We start from the raw sequence: 20,361 nt of genomic DNA, 5'->3' as shown, positions 1-20,361 counted from the left end.
GGACAGGATGTACTTTATAACCAATCCCTAGCCTGTGGTTGACAATTAGAATTCCTTGCAATAAAACTGTGCCAATGACCAAATAACAAGTATCCTACTTCAGGTTGTACCAATGAGAGCTTGCCACATGTAGCTATGAGTTCAGGACTGACGTTCCTAACAAATGTTGAACTGAAAACCAACTATTTCCATTGATAATTCCCTATTGAACGTTACTACTCTATTGACTGTTAGTACTCTTGATCTCTCGTTCTCTGTCTCTAGATCTCTCGTTCTCTGTCTCTGCGTTGTGTATTTATCTTCAAAATATTCTTATACTTCTGTAAATGAGACGTGCAAAAAGTCATAAAAACAAGTTCACTTGTGGGTGAAACTCACTTTAATCCATTTTGAATTCAGGCTGGAACACAACAAAATGTTGAATAAGGCAAGAGGTATGACTACTTTCTGAAGCCACTGTAGCTTTACTTTAAAGCATTGCTGAGCAATTTGAGTTAAAATAATCAGTTGATAAAAGCAACAGGGTTGAGAAGTTTTATTTGTCACTCTAATGTCTATAACATCTTAAAAAACAAACAGAGCAGAAGCGCTTCAGGTATTACAAAACAACCACAGGTGCTTTTTGAGGGGAATAGGAATTGAAAAATGTATGGGAAAATTACAATATCAAATAAGTGATAAGTGGCATAAACAATCAAAGTCAAGGAACCTGGTGGGTATGAACTTTAGGAAGCCTTTCATTAATGGAATACAACATTAAAATACACTAATGCGCATCGGCTTAGGCCTTCATCAGGGTGTCTGATACAAAGTGAGTCAAGGCTATACAACTGCATCTCCTCCATTTTGTATCAGACACAGTAAGCCGATACAATTTTAATAATGGTGTAGCCCATTAATTAAAGTATTTTTTAACTTTCAAACCACACGAGTGACTGGACTTGGATTTAACAGTCCAAGGGAAGACTTCTGCAGTCATTTTACATTACCCTACATTAATTACATGGTACAATATTGATGCATTATCAATGACCTGATCCATAGCAAATAAATATCATATACCACTGAGAATTTGAAAAACTCATAAATAACACAATGTCCTTCATTCAATTATGTTTGATATGCACATGGTTAAATAAATACAAACCAATATCATGAGCATTATGTTCACCTGTGCCGTATTCAGTTGGGTACAATGTAGCAACAATTTTGCAACACAAAACAATTCTGAATTGTTAAACAACTTCAGGTACTACCTTCCTGTTTCAAAATGTTTTATCCCATTTCGTGCCAATATAACACACACACACTTGGTTAAGTACAGTATGTCCCAATTCTAAACATCTGATCATGTACCTGTCAAAATGCCACTCTGTCAAAGAGCACTATTGCAGAAAAGTAACCCCAAAAGATGTGTACGTTCAATTTCAGAGTATATGTCATACAGTCAGTATATAAATGTATATGTCCCAGGAAAAAGTTTGGAAACACCTACTCATTCCAGGGTTTCTTCATTGTTACTATTTTCTACACTGTAGAATAATAGTGAAGACATCACAACTATGAAATAACACATATGGAATCATGTAGTAACCAAAACAGTGTTCAAACAAATCGAAATATATTTGAGATTCTTCAAAGTAACCACCCTTTGCCTTGATGACAGCTTTGCACACTCTTGGAATTCCCTCAACCAGCTTCATGAGGTAGTCACCTGGAATGCATTTCAATTAACAGGTGTGCATTAAAAGTTAATTTGTGGAATTTCTTTCCTTCTTAATGTGTTTGAGCCAATCGGTTGTGTTGTGACCAGGTAGGGATGGTATACAGAACATAGCCCTATTTGCCAAAATACCAAGTCCATATTATGGCAAGAAGAGATAAAATAAGCAAAGAGAAATGACAGTCCATCATTACTTTAAAGACATGAAGGTTAGTCAATATGGAACATTAAGAACTCTGAAAGTTTCTTCCAGTGCAGTCGCAAAAACCATCAAACGCTATGATGAAACTGGCTCTCATGAGGACCGCACCAGGAAAGACCCAGAGTTACCTGCTGCTTAGGATAAGTTCATTAGAGTTACCAGCCTCAGAAATTTTTGCCCAAATAAATGCTTCACAGAGTTCAAGTAACAGACAAATCTCAACATCAACTGTTCAGAGCAGACTGCGTGAATCAGGCCTTCATGGTCGAATTGCTGCAAAGAAACAACTAGTAAAAGGACACCAATAAGAAGAAGAGACTTGTTTGGGCCAAGAAACACAAGCAATTGACATTAGACCGGTGTAAATCTGTTCCTTTGGTCTGATGAGTCCAAATTTGTGATTTTTGGTTCCAACCGCCGTGTGTTTGTGAGAGGCAGAGTAGGTGAACGTATGATATGTATGGAGGAGGAGGTGTGATGGTGTGGGGGTGCTTTACTGGTGACACGATCTGTGATTTATTTAGAATTCAAGGCACACTTAACCAGCATGGCTACCACAGCATTCTGCAGTGATACGCCATCCCATCTGGTTTGCGCATAGTGGGACGATCATTTGTTTTTTAACAGAACAATGACCCAACACACCTTCAGGCTGTGTAAGGGCTATTTGACCAAGAAGGAGAGTGATGGAGTGTTGCATCAGAGGACCTGGCCTCCACAATCACCCGACCTCAACCCAATTGAGATGGTTTGGGATGTTTTTCTTGTTTTTTAAAAAACATTTATTTAACTAGGTAAGTTAGTTAAGAACACATTCTTATTTACAATGACGGCCTAGGAACAGTAGGCAGAATGACTTAGTTTTACCTTGTCAGCTCGGGGATTCGATTGTGCAACTTTCGATTACTAGCCCAATGCTCCAACCACTAAATACAAATACACCATGACAGCGCAACACACAAGGGGTGGAACAGTGGCAAAGGTACCCACAGGACCAACAGAATAATATTAGTCTGAGGAGAGATGAAATACTATTAATACCTGCCGCCCCGAGTGAAGGAAAAGCAGCCAACAAGTGCTCACCATATGTGGGAAATCCTATAAAAGACTGTTGGAAAAGCATTCCAGGTGAAGCTGGTTGAGAGAATGCCAAGAGTGTGCAAAGCTGTCATCAAGGCAAAGAGTGGCTACTTTGAAGAATCTCAAATATATTTTGATATGTTTATTACTTTTCTGGTTACTGCATGATTCCATGTGTTATTTCAGTTTTGATGTCTTCACTATTATTCCACAACGTAGAAAATAGTACAAATAAAAAGCCTTTAATGAGTAGGTGTCTCCAAACTTTTGACTGGTACTGTATATATGAAATTATGATTAGGAGGAAGTTGTAACCATGGCTTCCGTGTTTTAAAAGCATTTGAAAATGAGGTGGATACATAGCCAGTCATTTCAGGTATTGAACTACATTCCTATGGGGAAATGATTTACTTATATTCTGTTTTATTTGGACAAACTTCAAATTGACCCAGCGTTAAGTATGATGTTTCACTGCCGTAACATCAGAAAAACACAATACCGAAATAAAATGTTATTGAGAGCTAATCATACTGTATAGGTTCTTTTTGTGATCAGTCTTTTGTTAGTCTATAGCTACCACTGCTGCACATAATACTGTAATTGTAAACATAATGATTTAAAACATGAAATAAAAAAAGTTCCTGATTATTTTCATCAAACACTAGCAAAAAGTACAAGGTTACTTTTTTGCTATTTACAAATGTTTAGAAGTAGAAAAGCCTGACATTTAGACATCATTGCAATGGACTCATTGCTTTGAGGTGAAAGTTATTCAAGTATTGCAGTAAAATTGGTAAGAGCAATTATGTATTTACTATTAAACTGAACAAAATTGGTAAAAAGACAAATTAAGACAAAATAAATGCTGCAAGTCATGTATACTAAGCTGTATTTTTGAATTCAGACAATACGTTCCAGGCCTCCCGAGTGGCAGTGGGCTAAGGCACTGCATCACAGTGCTAGCTGTGCCACTAGAGATTCTAGATTAGAGTCCAGGCTCTGTCGCAGCCAGCCCGACTGGAAGACCCATGGAGCTGCGCACAATTGGCCCAGCGTCATCCGGATTAGGGAAGGGTTTGGCCGGCAGGGATGGCCTTGTCCCATCGCGCCCAAGCGACTCCTGTGGCGGGCCAGGCGCAGTGCAACGCTGACCCGGTCGCCAGGTGTATGGCGTTTCCTCCGACACATTGGTGCGGCTGGCTTCCGGGTTTAGTGGGCATTGTGTCAAGAAGCAGTAAGGCTTGGTTGGGTTGTGTTTCGGAAGATGCGCGGCTCTCGACCCTCGCCCATACGGGAGTTGCAGCGATGAGACAAGACGGTAACTACCAATTAGATACCATGAAATTGGGGAAAAGGGTTTTTTTTAAATGTGAAAGATAATACGTTGCAACCTCAGTGTGCTCCTGTCTATTTCTCTCTAGTCTCTATTATTATAAAGGACATTGAAACACCAGTGCATTACCAAATGCAAAGTAGAAATCATCTACAATCATATAGTTCATCCTGTAATAGGAAGCCTATTGGCAAGGTGGGTCGAGACAACCATTCAGGCCAACAGAAAAATCATTTACAAACATATTACATCCTATTCTTATCGGACTAATAAAATAATGAACAATACATCTTGATTCTTGCAATATATACATCCAACAACGCTCTTTTTAACCATAATTAAACCTTTGTATATAATTTTAAGACAGATGAAATTAAACAAAATAAGAGCCCAGTAACACAGGAGGGATTGTCATAAACACACATTCAAAGTACAATTTGAAACCTTTGTCCGCTGTGGCCGGACGTTAATAAAATGCAAACAAATAATCAATGCTCAAAAGCACACACACACACACACACACACACACTTCAATTTGAAACTCTCAAAAACCCATCCCCACACTCCTATTAGCCAGGTCAATACCTCTGCCAGAAATGAAACTGCAAATTGTAACAAAACCTTGCTGACCTCTGACCTCACACCCGGCAGAAGCCAGTTTAGGAAGCCATCCTGATTACGCCAAATAAAGACATTTATTTAGAATGGTCCGTCATAATGTCGAGATTCAAAAAGAACGTTGCTCTGATATGAAAACGAAGCCTCGGAGGTCTGCGGTTGAGGTGGACGATGAACGTCTCTCACTTGGAGGAGGAGGCCATGTGTCCGTGCACACGGAAGCGGTACACGCATGTGTACTCCAGGTGACCCCAGTTACTCAGAACGCGCAGCTCCACAAAATAATAGATGGCCCTGGTAGGATTCTGACATAGAGAACAGGAAGGGTTATAACAAGCAACACAACTGATGACTGTATGGATACTGCATTAGGGTCAACAGTAGCTACTAGCTAGGTATTTAGAACGAAGTTCTATGGTCCTGGTCCAGTTCTATTCCAGGCTTATTTCAGCTATAGTCTGTTGCATAAACATCGAGCCCGACTAATGTCTCACGCCCCCCAAAAATAACCTAGTAATCCTAACTGGAGGTCGTGTTCACTAGGCACCAAATGGAAGAAAAACTGAAAGAGGGACTACCTGAACTTGTCCAATAAGAAACACACATTTTCTGTAGCAAAATGTTTTGCTTCATTTTTGAAACGGTGTGTACTAATGAATACAACCGAGGCAAAGTTTAAATGATGGGACTCACAGGCAGTTGGAAGGTCTGGATTGCCCCTCCGTGCTGGTCATAAGTGAAGGTTCCCAGCCAGGTGCCGTCTTCTGTCTCAGTGGACATACCCTGCACCGATTTTTAAAGACAGAAATGAGTCATCAGCGTTAAAGATATTCACCATACTGCTCTAAACATCTCTGTAGGAAATCTTCAACAGTAGATTATGTAGATGTGGCTCTGGGAAAAAGTTGTGCACTGAATAGAGTGTCAGGGAAGGGCTAGAGGTCACAGATGACTCACGTAGACAGAGAAGGCCTTGGGCGCGCTGTCGATGCGCCCGGTGGGCGCGTTGGAGACCGGCAGGTGCTCCAGTGTGACGTGGGTGATGTGGGCAGGATGAGATAGGGCGATGACCAGGGTGCCCTGCGCTCCGTAGAACGCCCAGCACTTCCCAGCTTGCACCGCCTGACCCTGGATAACAGTGCGGGGGTTCTCAGAGGGGTACCAGAGGGGTACACCCAGGAAGGACACGCATGCCGAGCGGGTACGGTACGTCTCGGAACACCGTGTGCTCACAACACTGGCACCTTGGGACTCCAAGGCAAAGTCTGGCATCCTGTCAGCCAATAGGGGACTGCAGTTCTTCACAACCTCTTTCACCATCCGTGGCTCATTCTGGGGCACATTTTCATGCAGCCATTTGGCCATGGCCTCTTCGAGCTCAGGGGTCAGGTGTGTGTTGGCTGTGGGAGCTGGAGGAGGCTGGTTCTGAACAGAGTAAACCTGCTTCCCCAGCTACACAACAGAGAGACCACATCCATTAAGTTAGGAAGGCTCATCAATTATTGTGTCCCAAACAGCACCCCATTCCCTATATAGTGCACTACCATAGGGCTCTGGTCAAAAGTAATTGTAAGTCGCTCTGGAGGAGAGTGTCTGCTAAATGACTAAAATGGGAAATGTAGTGCACTATGTAGGGAATTGGGTGCCATTTTGGACTCTACCATTCACATTTGAGTTATTTAGCACCATCTCTTATGCAGAACCACTTAAGAAAGTGCAAAAGTTCAGTGCTACAAATTTGACTTGAGTTTGCGTGTTTTGTGTACATTACCGTGGCACTCTGGTCCTCCAGGGCAGCGACTCGCTGCTTGACGTGTGTGTGTTGGTCCTTCAGCTCGCCCACCTGACTGATGAAGCCGGCTGTCTGCTCGCTCAAACGATGCTGCCAATCCAGTGGATTCACACTACAATAGAAAAATATATAACTTAATTGTCCAGTGAGAAACAGAGATATTTATTTATCTTCAACCCCCTGAGACAGCAAACTCACAAAACATTTTTAAAGGCTAAGTCAAGATTGTCTTCAAATCAAACCAAATTTCAAATGTATTTATATAGCCCTTCGTACATCAGCTGATATCTCAAAGTGCTATACAGAAACCCAGCCTAAAACCCCAAACAGCAAGCAATGCAGGTGTTGAAGCACGTTGGCTAGGAAAAACTCCCTTGAAAGGCCAAAACCTAGGAAGAAACCTAGAGAGGAAATCTTAAAACCAAGGTTTTTTTTGCAAACAAGGTTTGGACATTAGATTGGTTAACAGAAAAAGTATGGGAGTATGTTTTCACTCCTTTCAATTCTTCCCAAGTGCCTAGGGAGCATGGGACAGGAGCTAGGGATAAGGGCAGGAGGTAGATGCTAGGAGGTAGGGGCTAGGGGCAGAAGCTAGGGGGCAGGTTCTAGATTGGGCTGGACACACACTCACCTGTCCACTCTCACTCTCACGTCCCTCATGTCTGTTCTGACGTCTGCCAAGTCTGTCTGCAGTCTCTCTACCATCTGTTGGGATAGACGAGCACTACATCTCAACCATATACGTAAATATACAACAATTCTATAAAACATATATACAGTACCAGTCAATAATTTGGGCACGCCTACTCAGTCCAGGGTTTTTCTTTATTTTTACTATTTTCTACATTGTAGAATAATAGTGAAGACATCAAAACTATGAATTAACATATGGAATCATATAGAAACTAAAAAAAAAGTTAAAGAAACCAAAATATATTTTACATTTAGATTCTTCAAAGTAGACACCCTTTGCCTGGACTCTTGGCATTCTCTCAACCAGCTTCCCCTGGAATACTTTTCCAACAGTTTTGAAGGAGTTGCCACATCTTCTGCGCTCCCGAGTGGCGCAGCGATCTAAGGCACTGCATCTCAGTGCAAGAGGCGTCACTATAGTCCCTGGTTTGAATCCAGGCTGAATCACATCCAGACGTGATTGGGAGTCCTATTAGGGCGGCGCACAATTAACTCAGTGTCGTCCGGGTTTGGCTGTCATTGTAAATAAGAATTTGCTCTTAACTGACTAGCCTAGTTAAATAAAGGTTAAAAAAAAAAGAATAATTGGCTGCTTTTCCTTCACTCTGCGGTCCAACTCATCCCAAACAATCTCAATTGGGTTGAGGGCGGGTGATTGTGGAGGCCAAGTCATCTGATGCAGCACTCCATCACTCTCCTTCTTGGTCAAATAGCCCTTACACAGCCTGGATGTGTGTTGGGTCATTGTCCTGTTGAAAAATAAATGATAGTCCCACTAAGCGCAAACCAGATGGGATGGCGTATCGCTGCAGAATGCTGTGGTAGCCATGCTGGTTATGTGTGCTTTGAATTCTAAATAAATCACAGACAGTGTCACCAGCAAATCACCCCCACACCATCACACCTCCTCCTAGAAGGCCAGCATCCTGGGGTAGCTGCTTCACTGTTGATGTTGAGACGGGTGTTATGCGGGTACTATTTAATGAAGCTGCCAGTTGAGGACTTGTGAGGCATCTGCTTCTCAAACTAGACACTAATGTACTCGTCTTCTTGCTCAGTTGTGCATCGGGGCCTCCCACTCCCCTTTCTATTCTGGTTAGAGCTAGTTTGCACCGTTCTGTGAAGGGAGTAGTACACAGGCGTTGTGCGAGATCTTCAGGTTCTTGGCAATTTCACAAATGGAATAGCCTTAATTTCTCAGAACAAGAATAGACTGACGAATTTCAGAAGTTAGTTCTTTGTTTCTGGCCATTTTGAGCCTGTAATCGAACCCACAAATGCTGATGCTCCAGATACCCAACTAGTCTACAGAAGGCCAGTTTTATTGATTCTTTAAATCAGTACTACAGTTTTCAACTGTGCTAACATAATTGCAAAATTATCTAATGATCAATTAGCATTTTAAAATGCTAAACTTAGATTAGCTATACAATAATATTTTGAAGATAAACACACAACGCAGAGGATGAGGACGAGCGTCCTAAACTAAATGGAGTACTATGGTCAATAGGGATGTGTCAATGTAAATAGGAGTTGGTTTTCAGTTCAACAGCTGTTTAGAATCTGTGGAATGTCAGTCCTGAAATCAGAGCTACGTTCTGTACATTGAGTCTGGAGCAGGATACTTGTTATATGGCCATTGGCCCAGTTGTACTGCAAGGACTTCTGATTGGTTAACCCCAAGCTAGGTTGGGGGGTTATAAATGACATCCTGTTATTTGTTCTGTGGAGAAAAGTTGAGGACAACAGGGGGAATGAACATCTACCTCCCAGCATAGCATCTATGATTTGTCCTTTTCAAATAAATACATTTTGCTTTGGGGTTTGTGTTATTGAAGAATAACAACTGCTAACAGCTAACACATCGTGCCATTGGAACACAGAAGTGATGGTTGCCGATAATGGGCCTATGTAGATATTCCATTAAAAATCAGCCGTTTCCAGCTACAATAGTCATTTACAACATTAAAAATGTCTACACTATATTTCTGTTCAATTTGATGTTATTTTAATGGACTATTTTTTTTGCTTTTCTTTCAAAAACAAGGACATTTCTAAGTGACCCCAAACTTTTCAACAGTTGTGTGTGTGTGTGTGTGTGTGTGTGTGTGTGTATATATTACATAAAAAAGAAAACACTATTTCCCAAATACTGCACTATTATAGAGCCCTATAAGAGGACTCCCTATCACACTACTACAGACATCTATAACTGAAACCCTGTTCTCCATACTAGACTGACCTTATGACACCCCATTCCACATAATACTGCACTATAGAGCACTCACCTCGGTTACAAATTTCTGCTGGTGTTCCTTCTTCTTAAGAATTTCAATTTCTCTCTGCGGGAGAACACGGACACAAGTGAGTTAACCAAATGAACACACCCAAATGCAGTATAGTTTGTGCATTCTCTCTGTCTCTCTTACTAGGATGGTGTTCATCTTGGCTTCCAGAGCAGAATGCAATACCGAAGCTCCATCCTGCAGAAAGAGTTTCAACAAACAAGCTTTTAACTGTACAATCCAGGAGTACACATGCAGAGCGTCAATGTAGCATCCTACCAAATCAAGAGAAAGAGAGATTATTGCCGGGTATGTGGTCCCATCAGATCCTACCATAGCCTTGACAGGTGGCGTAGTGAAGACAGGTGGCGGAGTTGGGGTGATGACAGGTCGGTTCAGGGTCATAGTGATAGCATTCAGGGCTGAAGTCAGGGTGGCCCATACCAAGGGGGCAAGGAGCCAGCAGCCTAGTAGAAAGGGGTAGAATAGACTTGAATACACTAAGGAGCACATTATCATACAGGACAGGCTACACAGACAACATTTTGAACATTTTTGCTCGTCAACAATGGGTGTGTGTTGTACTTCTGCTATTTAAATTGTCAGTAAGTACTATGGTTAGGCATGTCATCTGTGGACAATGTACTGCTGGCACCAATAAAGTAACAGTGATGTTGGTTCTTTTCATGGAAGTTCTATAGAACTATAGACTGTCTGATTCTGTAGTGTGAGGTCACTCACCGAAGGTCAATAGGATGAGGAGGATGGCAATTAGAATGGCCTTCCCCACATCGGCCGGGATAAACGGAGGGGCTACAGGAGGAGAGAGAGATAAAGCTAATGCTAACAAACAAGCTACAATCATAGAGACCAGCTAATGCTACGCTAGCACACACACACAGTACTCACTCCAATTGGCTCTAGCACTTGTCCTGTTAGTGCCAGATCTCTGGCTGGCGCTAGCCCTTTGTTCGCCTAAGGAAGAGTCTCCAGAGTATCCTCTGTAACGTCTTGCCTCTGAAGAGGAGTAACCAGAGCTGTCCATGGCGCTGGTCTGGCTCTGGGCCTGGTTCAGGCCGGTCTGGCAGGACGAGAAGCCCCTGGGGCTGGGAGCCTGGTTCAGGCCGGTCTGGCAGGACGAGAAGCCCATGGGGCTGGGAGCCAGGTTCAGGCTGGGGGCTGGGGCAAGAGGTTCCTGGAAGGTCTTCCTTCTCTGAACCAAGCTTGAGACCCCTGAAGGGCAGGGGGTGTGGGGACAAAGAGAGAGAGTCAGATGGTTCGTTTTGAATAGCCATAATAGCTAACTATAACCATAGACAAAGAGGCAGCTGCAATACAAAGCTATACTGTACAGTGTATACAGTATAGGCCTAGACAATGAAAGTAACTGAGTGAGTAGGACTGAGTGTCAATAGGACTGTGGATGCAGGAAGTGGTGTGAACCGTACCAATGTAGTCCTCAGCATTGATGGGTGGCTCCACTGTACTACCCTTGCTGCTAGCGGTGCTAGCCACGCTGTTGGCCCGGCTGGAGGTACGAGAGGCCGCCACTTTACGACCACCTGTCTTCCTCTTAGTAAAAACCCTGAGAGAGAGAAAGGGCTTTGTTCAAGCAACTGTCAGGCCTACAGTATTAGGCTATACGGTACAACATGAAACACAAACACACCTCACGGGGCTCTCCCTGTAGGAAACTGAGGAGGACTCATCATCGTCTGATGACTGGTGGTAGTATCCCCCTAAAACCAGCCTCATACTGCGCCGCGACATGTCTGACAGAGAGAGAGAGACAGAGACAATACTTCATACAGGATACTGTGGTATACGAACTGCTTTAACCGGAGGAATCCCACACACACAGCAAATCAATAATAACACTTTGTAACAGTCATTAGGCTTTTATATGTTGTTAAAAATAGATGAGATGTACAGTTACAGTAAAAAGGGAATTGAGGTTCCCAAGAGGTAGCCTAGGTAGCATAGCGCTAGCCCAGAGCTGGTGGTAGCAGTAGCCCAGAGCTGGTGGTAGCAGTAGCCCAGAGCTGGTGGTAGCAGTAGCCCAGAGCTGGTGGTAGGAGAGAGGCTCTCTGACAGATGCTCTCCTGTATAATCTCTAATCCAGTTAATCTACAGCACCTCACACTGCTCTCTCATGCACCCCCAGTCATATGAAAAGGCTAGAGCTATCAAACCCAGATATGCAAGGTGATTTGGGTAAAGCCTGACAAAGCCAGATCTGGTTAGGGATAAAACTAACCTTAGAATTTTTTTGGTGCGTACTTTGTAATTTACATATTACTCAGTGCAATGCTAACTGTGGCTGTGAAGGAATGAACTTCAACTTTCAAACAGAGCTAGCACGGATTAGCATTAGCTAACTGGCAGAAGGAGAGGTCAGTACAGGTGCATCAAAGCTAGGACTGAAAAACAGCTTCTATCTCAAGGCCATCAGACTGTAAAATATCCATCACTAGCCGACTACCACCCGGTTACTCAACCCTGCACCTTAGAGGCTGCTGCCATATATGCATAGACATGGAATCACTGATCACTAACAGAACACAAGTTACTTTAATAAATGTTTACATACTGCTTTACTCATCTCATATGTACAGTACCAGTCAAAAGTTTGGAGTCACCTTCTGTATACCACCGATACCTTGTCACAACACAACTGATTGGATCAAATGCATTAAGAAGGAAAGAAGTTCCACAGATGTAATTTTAACAAGGCACACCTGTTCATTGAAATGCATTACACCTCATGAAGCTGGTTGAGAGAATGCCACGAATGTGCAAAGCTGTCCAGGCAAATGGTGGCTACTTTGAAGAATCCAAATAAAATATATTTAGATTTTATAACACTTTTTTGGTTACTATTCCATATGTGTTATTTCACAGTTGATGTCTTCACTATTATTCTACAATGTGCCCAAACATTTCAATTAACAGGTGTGCCTTGTTAAAAGTGAATTTGTGGAATTTTTTTCCTTCTTAATGCGTTTGAGCCAATCAGTTGTGTTGTGACATGGTAGGTATGGTATACAGAAGATCTGTATCTGTACAGATCTCTGATCTGCTGCAGAGGATAAGTTCATTAGAGTTCACTACACTTCAGATTGCAGCCCAAATACATGCTTCAGAGTTCAAGTAACAGACATCTCAACATCAGCTGTTCAGAGGAGATTGCATGAATCATTCCTTCATGGTCAAATTGCTGCAAAGAAACCACTCCTAAAGGACAACGATAAGAAGATACTTGCTTGGGCCAAGAAACACGAGCAATGGACATTAAACCAGAGGAAATCTGTCCTTTGTTCTGCTGAGTCCCAATTTGAGATTTTTGATTCAAACCGCCATGTCTTTGTGAGACGCACAGTAGGTGAACGGATGATCTCAGCATGTGTGGTTCCCACCGTGAAGCATGGAGGAGGTGTAATGGAGTGGGGGTGCTTTGCTGTGTCAGTAATGGGAACTCCTTCAAGACTGTTGGAAAAGCCTTCCAGGTGAAGCTGGTTGAGAGAATGCCAAGAGTGTGCAAAACTGTCATCAAGGCAAAGGGTGGCTACTTTGAAGAATCTCAAATATATTTAGATTTGTTTAACAATTGTTTGGCTACTACATGATTCCATGTGTTATTTCATAGTTTTGATGTCTTCAGGTTAAAATGGCGCTGGAGAAGATGGCAGACGTTTACGTGCCCCCAGCCAATTGTGTTTTTTTGTTTTTTCTTATTTGCGTTGTCACTTATCTTGTACATAATGTTGCCGCTCTTATGACCGAAAAAACTTCTGGACATCAGGACTGCGATTACTCACCACGGACTAGCAGAATCCTCTTTTTCCTTTCACCACTAACGAGCCCGACGCAAAGGACACACTGCTTCCTCAGGAACAGGCCCCGATACCCATGATCTGTGTGAAGAGGAGGCGGAAAAAGAGGGGCCGAAGGTCCAGCTGCCTTCTGAGAATTCGCAGGCGATCCAATAAACCTCCACTTCCTCCACTCTGCTTGCAAATGTGCAATCGACAAGTTACGCGGAAGATTAAACTACCAACGGGACATTAAAAACTGTAACATCTTATGCTTCAGAGTCGTGGCTGAACGACATACAGCTGGCTGGTTATGCGTTGTACTGGCAGGATAGAACAGCCGCGTCTGGTAAGACAAGGGGCGGCGGACTATGTATTTTTGTAAAAAAAAAAAAACAGCTGGTGCACGATATCTAAGGAAGTCTATTGCTCGCCTGACGTTTATCTCATGATAAACTGTAGACCACACTACCTACCTCCATCTGTATTTTTCGTAGCTGTTTACATACCACCATAGTCAGAGGCTGGCACTAAGACCACATTAATGAGCTGTATTCAGTCATAAGCAAACAAGAAAACGCTCACCGAGAAGCGACGCTCCTAGTAGCCAGGGAGTTTAATGCAGAGAAAGTTAAATCTGTTTTACCAAATTTCTATCAGCACGTTAAATGTGCAATCAGAGGAAAAAGAACTCTGGACCACCTATACTCCACACACAGATGCATACAAAGCCTTCATTTGGCAAATCTGGCCATAAATTCTATCCACCCGATTCCTGCTTACAAGCAAAAAAAGCAGGAAGCACCCGTGACTAGATCAATAAAAAAAAGTGGTCAGATGAAGCAGATGCTATGCTACAGGACTGTTTTGCTGGCCCAGACTGGAATATTTTCTGGAATACCTCCGATGGCATTGAGGAGTACACCACATCAGTCATTGGCTTCATCAATAAGTGCATCGATGACATCGTCCCCACAGTACATACCCCAAACAGAAGCCAATGTTTACAGGCAGCATCCACACTGAGCTAAAGGCCAGAGCTGCCGCATTCAAGGAGCGGGACTCTAACCCGGAAGCTTATAAGAAATCCTGCTATGCTTGCCGACGAACCATCAAACAGGCAAAGCGTCAATACAGGACTAACATCGAGTCGAACACCGGCTCTGACGCTCGTCAGATGTGGCAGGGCTTGCAAACCATTACAGACTACAAAGGGAAGCACAGCCGAGAGCTGCCCAGCGACACGAGCTTACCAGACGAGCTAAACTACTTCTATGCTAGCTTCGAGGTGAATAACACTGAAACATGTATGAGAGCACCAGCTGTTACGGAAGACTGTGTGATAAAGCTCTCCGCAGCCGACGTAAGTAAGACCTTTAAACAGGTCAACATTCACAAGACCACAGGGCCCGATGGATTACCAGGACCTGTATTCCAAGCATGCGCTGACCAACTGGCAAGTGTCTTCACTGACATTTTCAACCTCTCCCTGTCCGAGTCTGTAATACCAACATGTTTTAAGCAGACCACAATAGTCCCTATGCCCAAGAACACTAAGGTAACCTGCCTAAACGACTATTGACCTGTAGCACTCACATCTGTAGCCATGAAGTGCCTTGAAAGGCTGGTCATGGCCCTCAACACCATCATCCCAGAAACGCTAGACCCACTCAAATTTGCATACCACCCCAACAGATCCACAGATGATGCAATCTCCATTGCACTCCACACTGCCCTTTCCCACCTGGACCAAAGCGACATCTATGTGAGAATGCTATTCATTGACTACAGCTCAGTTCAACACCATAGTGCCCTCAAAGGTCATCAATAAGCTAAGGACCCTGGGATTAAACACCTCCCTATGCAACTGGATCCTGGACTTCCTAATGGGCCGCCCCCAGGTGATAAGGGTAGGTAACAACACATGCGCCACGCTGATCCTCAACACAGGGGCCCCGTCAGGGGTGCGTGCTCAGTCCCCTCCTGTACTCCCTGTTCACTCATGACTGCACGGCCTGGCACGACTCCAACACCATCATTAAATTTGCTGATGACTGACAACGAGACAGCCTATAGGGAGGTCAGAGACCTGGCCGTGTGGTACCAGGATAACAACATCTCCATCAACGTGATCAAGACAAAGGAGATGGTCGTGGACTACAGGAAAAAGAGGACCGAGCACGGCCCCATTCTCAACGACGGGGCTGCAGTGGAGCAGGATCAGAGCTTCAAGTTCCTTGGTGTCCACATCACCAACAAACTAACATGGTCCAAGCACACCAAGATAGTTGTGAAGAAGGCACAACAAAACCTATTCCCCCTCAGTAGATTGAAAAGATTTGGCATGGGTCCTCAGATCCTCAAAGGTTCTACAGCGGTAGGTGATGTCAGAGGAAGGCCCTAAAAATTGTCAAAGACTCCAGCCACCCTAGTCATAGACTGTTCTCTCTACTACCGCACGGCAAGAGGTACCGGAGCGCCAAGTCTAGGTCCAAGAGGCTTCTAAAACAGCTTCTACCCCCAAGCCATAAGACTCCTGAACATCTAGTCAAATGGCTACCCAGTCAAATGGCTACTCCCTCCCCCCCACACCATTGCTACTCTCTGTTGTCATCTATGCATAGTCACTTTAATAACTCTACCTACATGTACATACTACCTCAAATAACCGGTGTCCCCGCAATTTGACTCTGTATCGGTGACCCCTGTATATAGTCTCGCTATTGTTATTTCACTGCTGCTCTTTAATTACTTGTTACTTTTACCTCTTATTCTTATCTGTATTTTTGGAAACTGCATTGTTGGTTAGGGGCTCGGAAGTAAGCATCACTGTAAGATGTTGTATTCGACGCATGTGATTTGATTATTTGATTTGATTCACTATTATTCTACAATGTAGAAAATAGTCAAAATCAAATTAAAACTGTTGAATGAGTAGGTGTGTCCAAATGTTTGACTTGCACTGTATTTAATTTTCTCCATTCAGCTTCACACAAAACCATCTCACTGCACTAGCTCAGACCTGTTTTGATTGAGTTTGCTGCTCCAATCAGAGAGCAGTGTGTGCGTTTCACTACCAAATCTGTTTTTTGCAAGTGCGGTACGGTCTCTGGCTGCGTGGAGAGCAATCCACAGAGACAAAACCTGGCAAGATAATCAAGTCAGTCTCAAGTCAAAGTTGACTTGGAGCCTCAAGAATCGGGACTCAAGTCTCAAGTTATCAAATTTGTGAGTCATGTGGCTTGAGTACTGCAGAGAAGCCAAAATACAGGGTAAAGGCATGGCATAAGGTGTAAGAGGATGTGGTGTGTGGTGAGACAGGAAGTCAGACATGCGAGTGATATGCAAATTCAGACAACAGAGTTGAGAAAAAGGAAGGTGGCCCACACTATCCGCAGCTTTGACAACACTACAGTAAACAACTAACAACAAGTTTAGGTTGCTAGGGCATGGAAAAGGACAGACACTGCTCTATGGTTACTGACAGACAAAAAGACACTGATGTAGGTCAAGTGATCAAGTGGGATTGAGCCAACACCATGAGATTGGGTAAAAACATCCAGCCAGCCAGGTTAAAGTAGCCTACATTAATAGCATTCTCATTGTTATGCAATGGAGTCTGGAATACATGACCTTCCTCTGGTGTGAAAATAAGCTTTAGCATCACTGAACATATTGTACCATAGGCTAATTCTCTCAAATCCTCTATTCCACTGAAAATGGCGTCTCTTGCCATCTCAGGCTTTATCCCGCTTCCCAATCCTCTTCTCATTACAATAGCCTTCAGTTCCCTCCTTCACTAAGCTCTCCTCCCCTCTTGCTTTACCTGATCCTGCAATCTAATCAACCCCTCTCATCTACAGTGCATTCGGAAAGTATTTAGACCACAACTTTTTCCACCACATTATGTTACATTACAGCCTTATTCTATAAATTCATTAAATTGATGAAGCAAAAACAAGTTAGAATTTCTCAAATGTATTATTTGCATAAGTATTATTAACATAAGTATTCAGACCCTTTTCTCAGTACATTGTTGAAGCACATTTGGCAGTGATTACAGCCTCGAGTCTTCTTGGGTACGACGCTGCAAGCTTGGCACACCTGTATTTGGGGAGTTTCTCCCATTCTTCTCAAGCTCTGTCAGGTTGGTTGCTGCACAGCTACTTTCAGGTCTCTCCAGAGATGTTTGATCAGGTTCAAGTCCGGGCTCTGGCTGGGCCACTCAGGGACAATCAGAGACTTGTCCCAAAGCCCCTGCTGCGTTGTTTTGGCCTTGTGCTTAGAGCCGTTGTCCTGTTGGAAGGTGAACCTTTGCCCCAGTCTGAGGTCCTGAACACTCTGGAGCAGGTTTTCATCAAGGATCTCTGTACTTCGCTCCGTTCATCTTTCCCTCGATCCTGACTGGTCTCCAGTCCCTGCCGCTGAAAAACATCCCCACAGCATGATGCTGCCACCGTAGGGATAATGCCAGGTTTCCTCCAGACGTGACACTTGGCATGCAGCCAAAGAGTTCAATCTTGGTTTCATCAAACGAGAGAATCTTGTTTCCCATGGTCTGAGTCCTTTAGGTGCCTTTTGGCAAACTCCAAGCAGGCTGTCATGGGTCTTTTGAGGAATGGCTTATGTTTTGCCACTCTACCATAAAGGCCTGATTGGTGGAGTGCTGCAGAGGTTGTTCTTTTGGAAGGTTCTCCCATCTCTACAGAGGAACTCTGGAGCTCTGTCAGAGTGACCATCGGGTTCTTGGTCACCTCCCTGACCAAGGCCCTTCTCCCCCGATTGCTCAGTTTGGTCGGGTGGCCAGCTCCAGGAAGAGTCTTGGTGGTTCCAAACTTCTTAAATTTAAGAATGATGGAGGCCACTGTGTTCTTGGGGACCTTCAATGCTGCAGACATTTTTTGTACCCTTCCCCCAGATCTGTGCCTCGACATCCGTCACCTGTGGGACCTTATATAGACAGATGTGTGCCTTTCTAAAATCATGTCCAATCAATGGAATTTAGCACAGGTGGACTCCAATCAAACATCAAGGATGATCAATGGAAACAGGATGCACCTGAGCTCTATTTCGAGTCTGATAGCAAAGGGTCTGAATACTTATATAAAGTTATGTTTTATTTGCAAAAATGTCTGAAAACGTTGTCATTATGGGGTATTGTGTGTAGATTGAGTTCTAAAAAAATAAATAAAGCTGTAACGTAACAAAATGTGGAAAAAGTAAAGGGGTCTGAATATTTTATTTTTTCGTAGCTTTCTAGCCTATAATTACATGGGGACACAAATACAGTCCACACACTACAAAAGAGCATCATTAGACCTGACACACACAGGAGAACAGCCGTATAAAATACACATAAACAAAGACACGTGTGTTTCAGTAACAGCTTGAAGCTGATCCTCATTAGTAAATTGGATGATGTTCCTCCTAGAACATCAGAGAGGAGAGTTAGGGTTTGAACGTTCTGTGTTCCTGTTAAGGGAGGGGCAGGTCATGGAGGCATTGCTGGCAGAGCTAGCATGACTGCTGCCATACACACAGCCAGGCTACATAGAAAAATAGACCACAACACACACACACACAGAGAGAAAGAGACCGAGAGAGAAAAAACCCGGCTGAGTCATTTTAAAGCAAACAGCACATAATTGCCATCTAAATAATAGGAAATGTGTTGACTGTGCCCCTAGAAGCTTGGAAACTGTTTCTCAAAAGTCTGTGTCAAAGAGATACTCGTGCATGTTGTGAACATCAGTACGCGTTATGTTTTATCAACAAGATGCTGACACTTCAGCCGCCGTCTCACGGACACAAACAGCATCATCCCCATATGAGAAAAAAGTCATTAATCTGCCTTGCAAACTGTTAGTTACAGCACGTCACGAGTTCACGACATAGCTACTGTAACTAGCTTGTACCATTAAACATGCATAAACAAACTTGGTGTAAACAAACGGATATATTTTGTCCAGACTTACCCGCTTCTTGGGTCGCCATCATGGGTAAGGCAGAGGCAAAGCTCCCTGTCCCAGGTGGCGAGCTGTCAAATGTAACCTCTCTCAAATGGAACGATAACTTGGCTAATTGCAACCAGCAGCCCTATACATTTCCGAACAACAATTTAGTGGTAGACAGAACGGGGTATAAAGAGCCAACCCCTTTGTTGGCTCTTCGTAACACTTTCACAAAAAAATCTGCTACAGTATTTGCTAGCACAAGGCAAACGGGACTCAACCAGAACGTTGCTACTGACAGTTAGGTGGAGGAGGAGTCCGCGGGCCAGACAGACAGTTACAAAACACCCTCTTATTTTGAGTTAAGGCTGCCTTTAGGTGCTCTCGTCTTTTTTACGCGTCACCCTGTGGCAATATCTGGTCAGCAACAATTCTTCCCCCCCTTTCTATTGAATGATTCATTAATAATCGTGGCAACTTTCCTTTGCATCTTGCGAGGTGAAATCAATTAATAAAAGTATGGGAAAATAGGCTAAACATGCACATATGATAAAACCAAGGACATCACATTTAGAAAAGATTACCTAAATCTTGTATAATGTTCTCAGTCTACAGTCAGTGAAGAAGATCCCTGACTCGGGTTGTTGTCCCGACACTGTTCATATTACATCGACTAATGCCTGACGTCATAATCAAGTCTCAGAGAACTGATTATGACGTCAAACATTGGTTGACTTTTTTGTTTTAAGTTTGCCTTGCTATCCTTACGTTTTCAAGTTAAAGTTAAATTAATTAATATAAAGTGCAATTTAATACTGAATTGCTTGATGAAATATATATATATATATAACACAAGAGCACGTTCATTATGG

At 43.2% G+C, this 20,361-nt stretch overlaps 1 protein-coding gene across 1 annotated transcript; it reads right to left on the bottom strand.

The window, feature by feature from the left end:
- Positions 1-361: 361 nt before the first annotated feature.
- On the bottom strand, positions 362-19,898 carry LOC110538561 (uncharacterized). Its single transcript, XM_021625573.3, has 13 exons — positions 19,514-19,898; positions 11,396-11,498; positions 11,175-11,311; positions 10,636-10,959; positions 10,468-10,539; positions 10,060-10,193; positions 9,871-9,924; positions 9,730-9,783; positions 7,380-7,453; positions 6,728-6,860; positions 5,914-6,408; positions 5,650-5,739; positions 362-5,261 (listed from the first exon to the last, which is right to left on the bottom strand). Exons 1-13 carry the CDS (start codon positions 19,533-19,535, stop codon positions 5,139-5,141), a joined length of 1,815 nt encoding a protein of 604 aa, XP_021481248.1. The 5' UTR covers positions 19,536-19,898; the 3' UTR covers positions 362-5,138.
- Between the last annotated feature and the right edge of the window lie 463 nt (positions 19,899-20,361).

The sequence above is a fragment of the Oncorhynchus mykiss genome, chromosome 1 (assembly GCF_057628025.1).
Source record: "Oncorhynchus mykiss isolate SJ-2025 chromosome 1, ASM5762802v1, whole genome shotgun sequence".
Classification (NCBI taxonomy): domain Eukaryota; kingdom Metazoa; phylum Chordata; class Actinopteri; order Salmoniformes; family Salmonidae; genus Oncorhynchus; species Oncorhynchus mykiss.
This window is presented reverse-complemented; position numbering and strand designations above follow the sequence as displayed.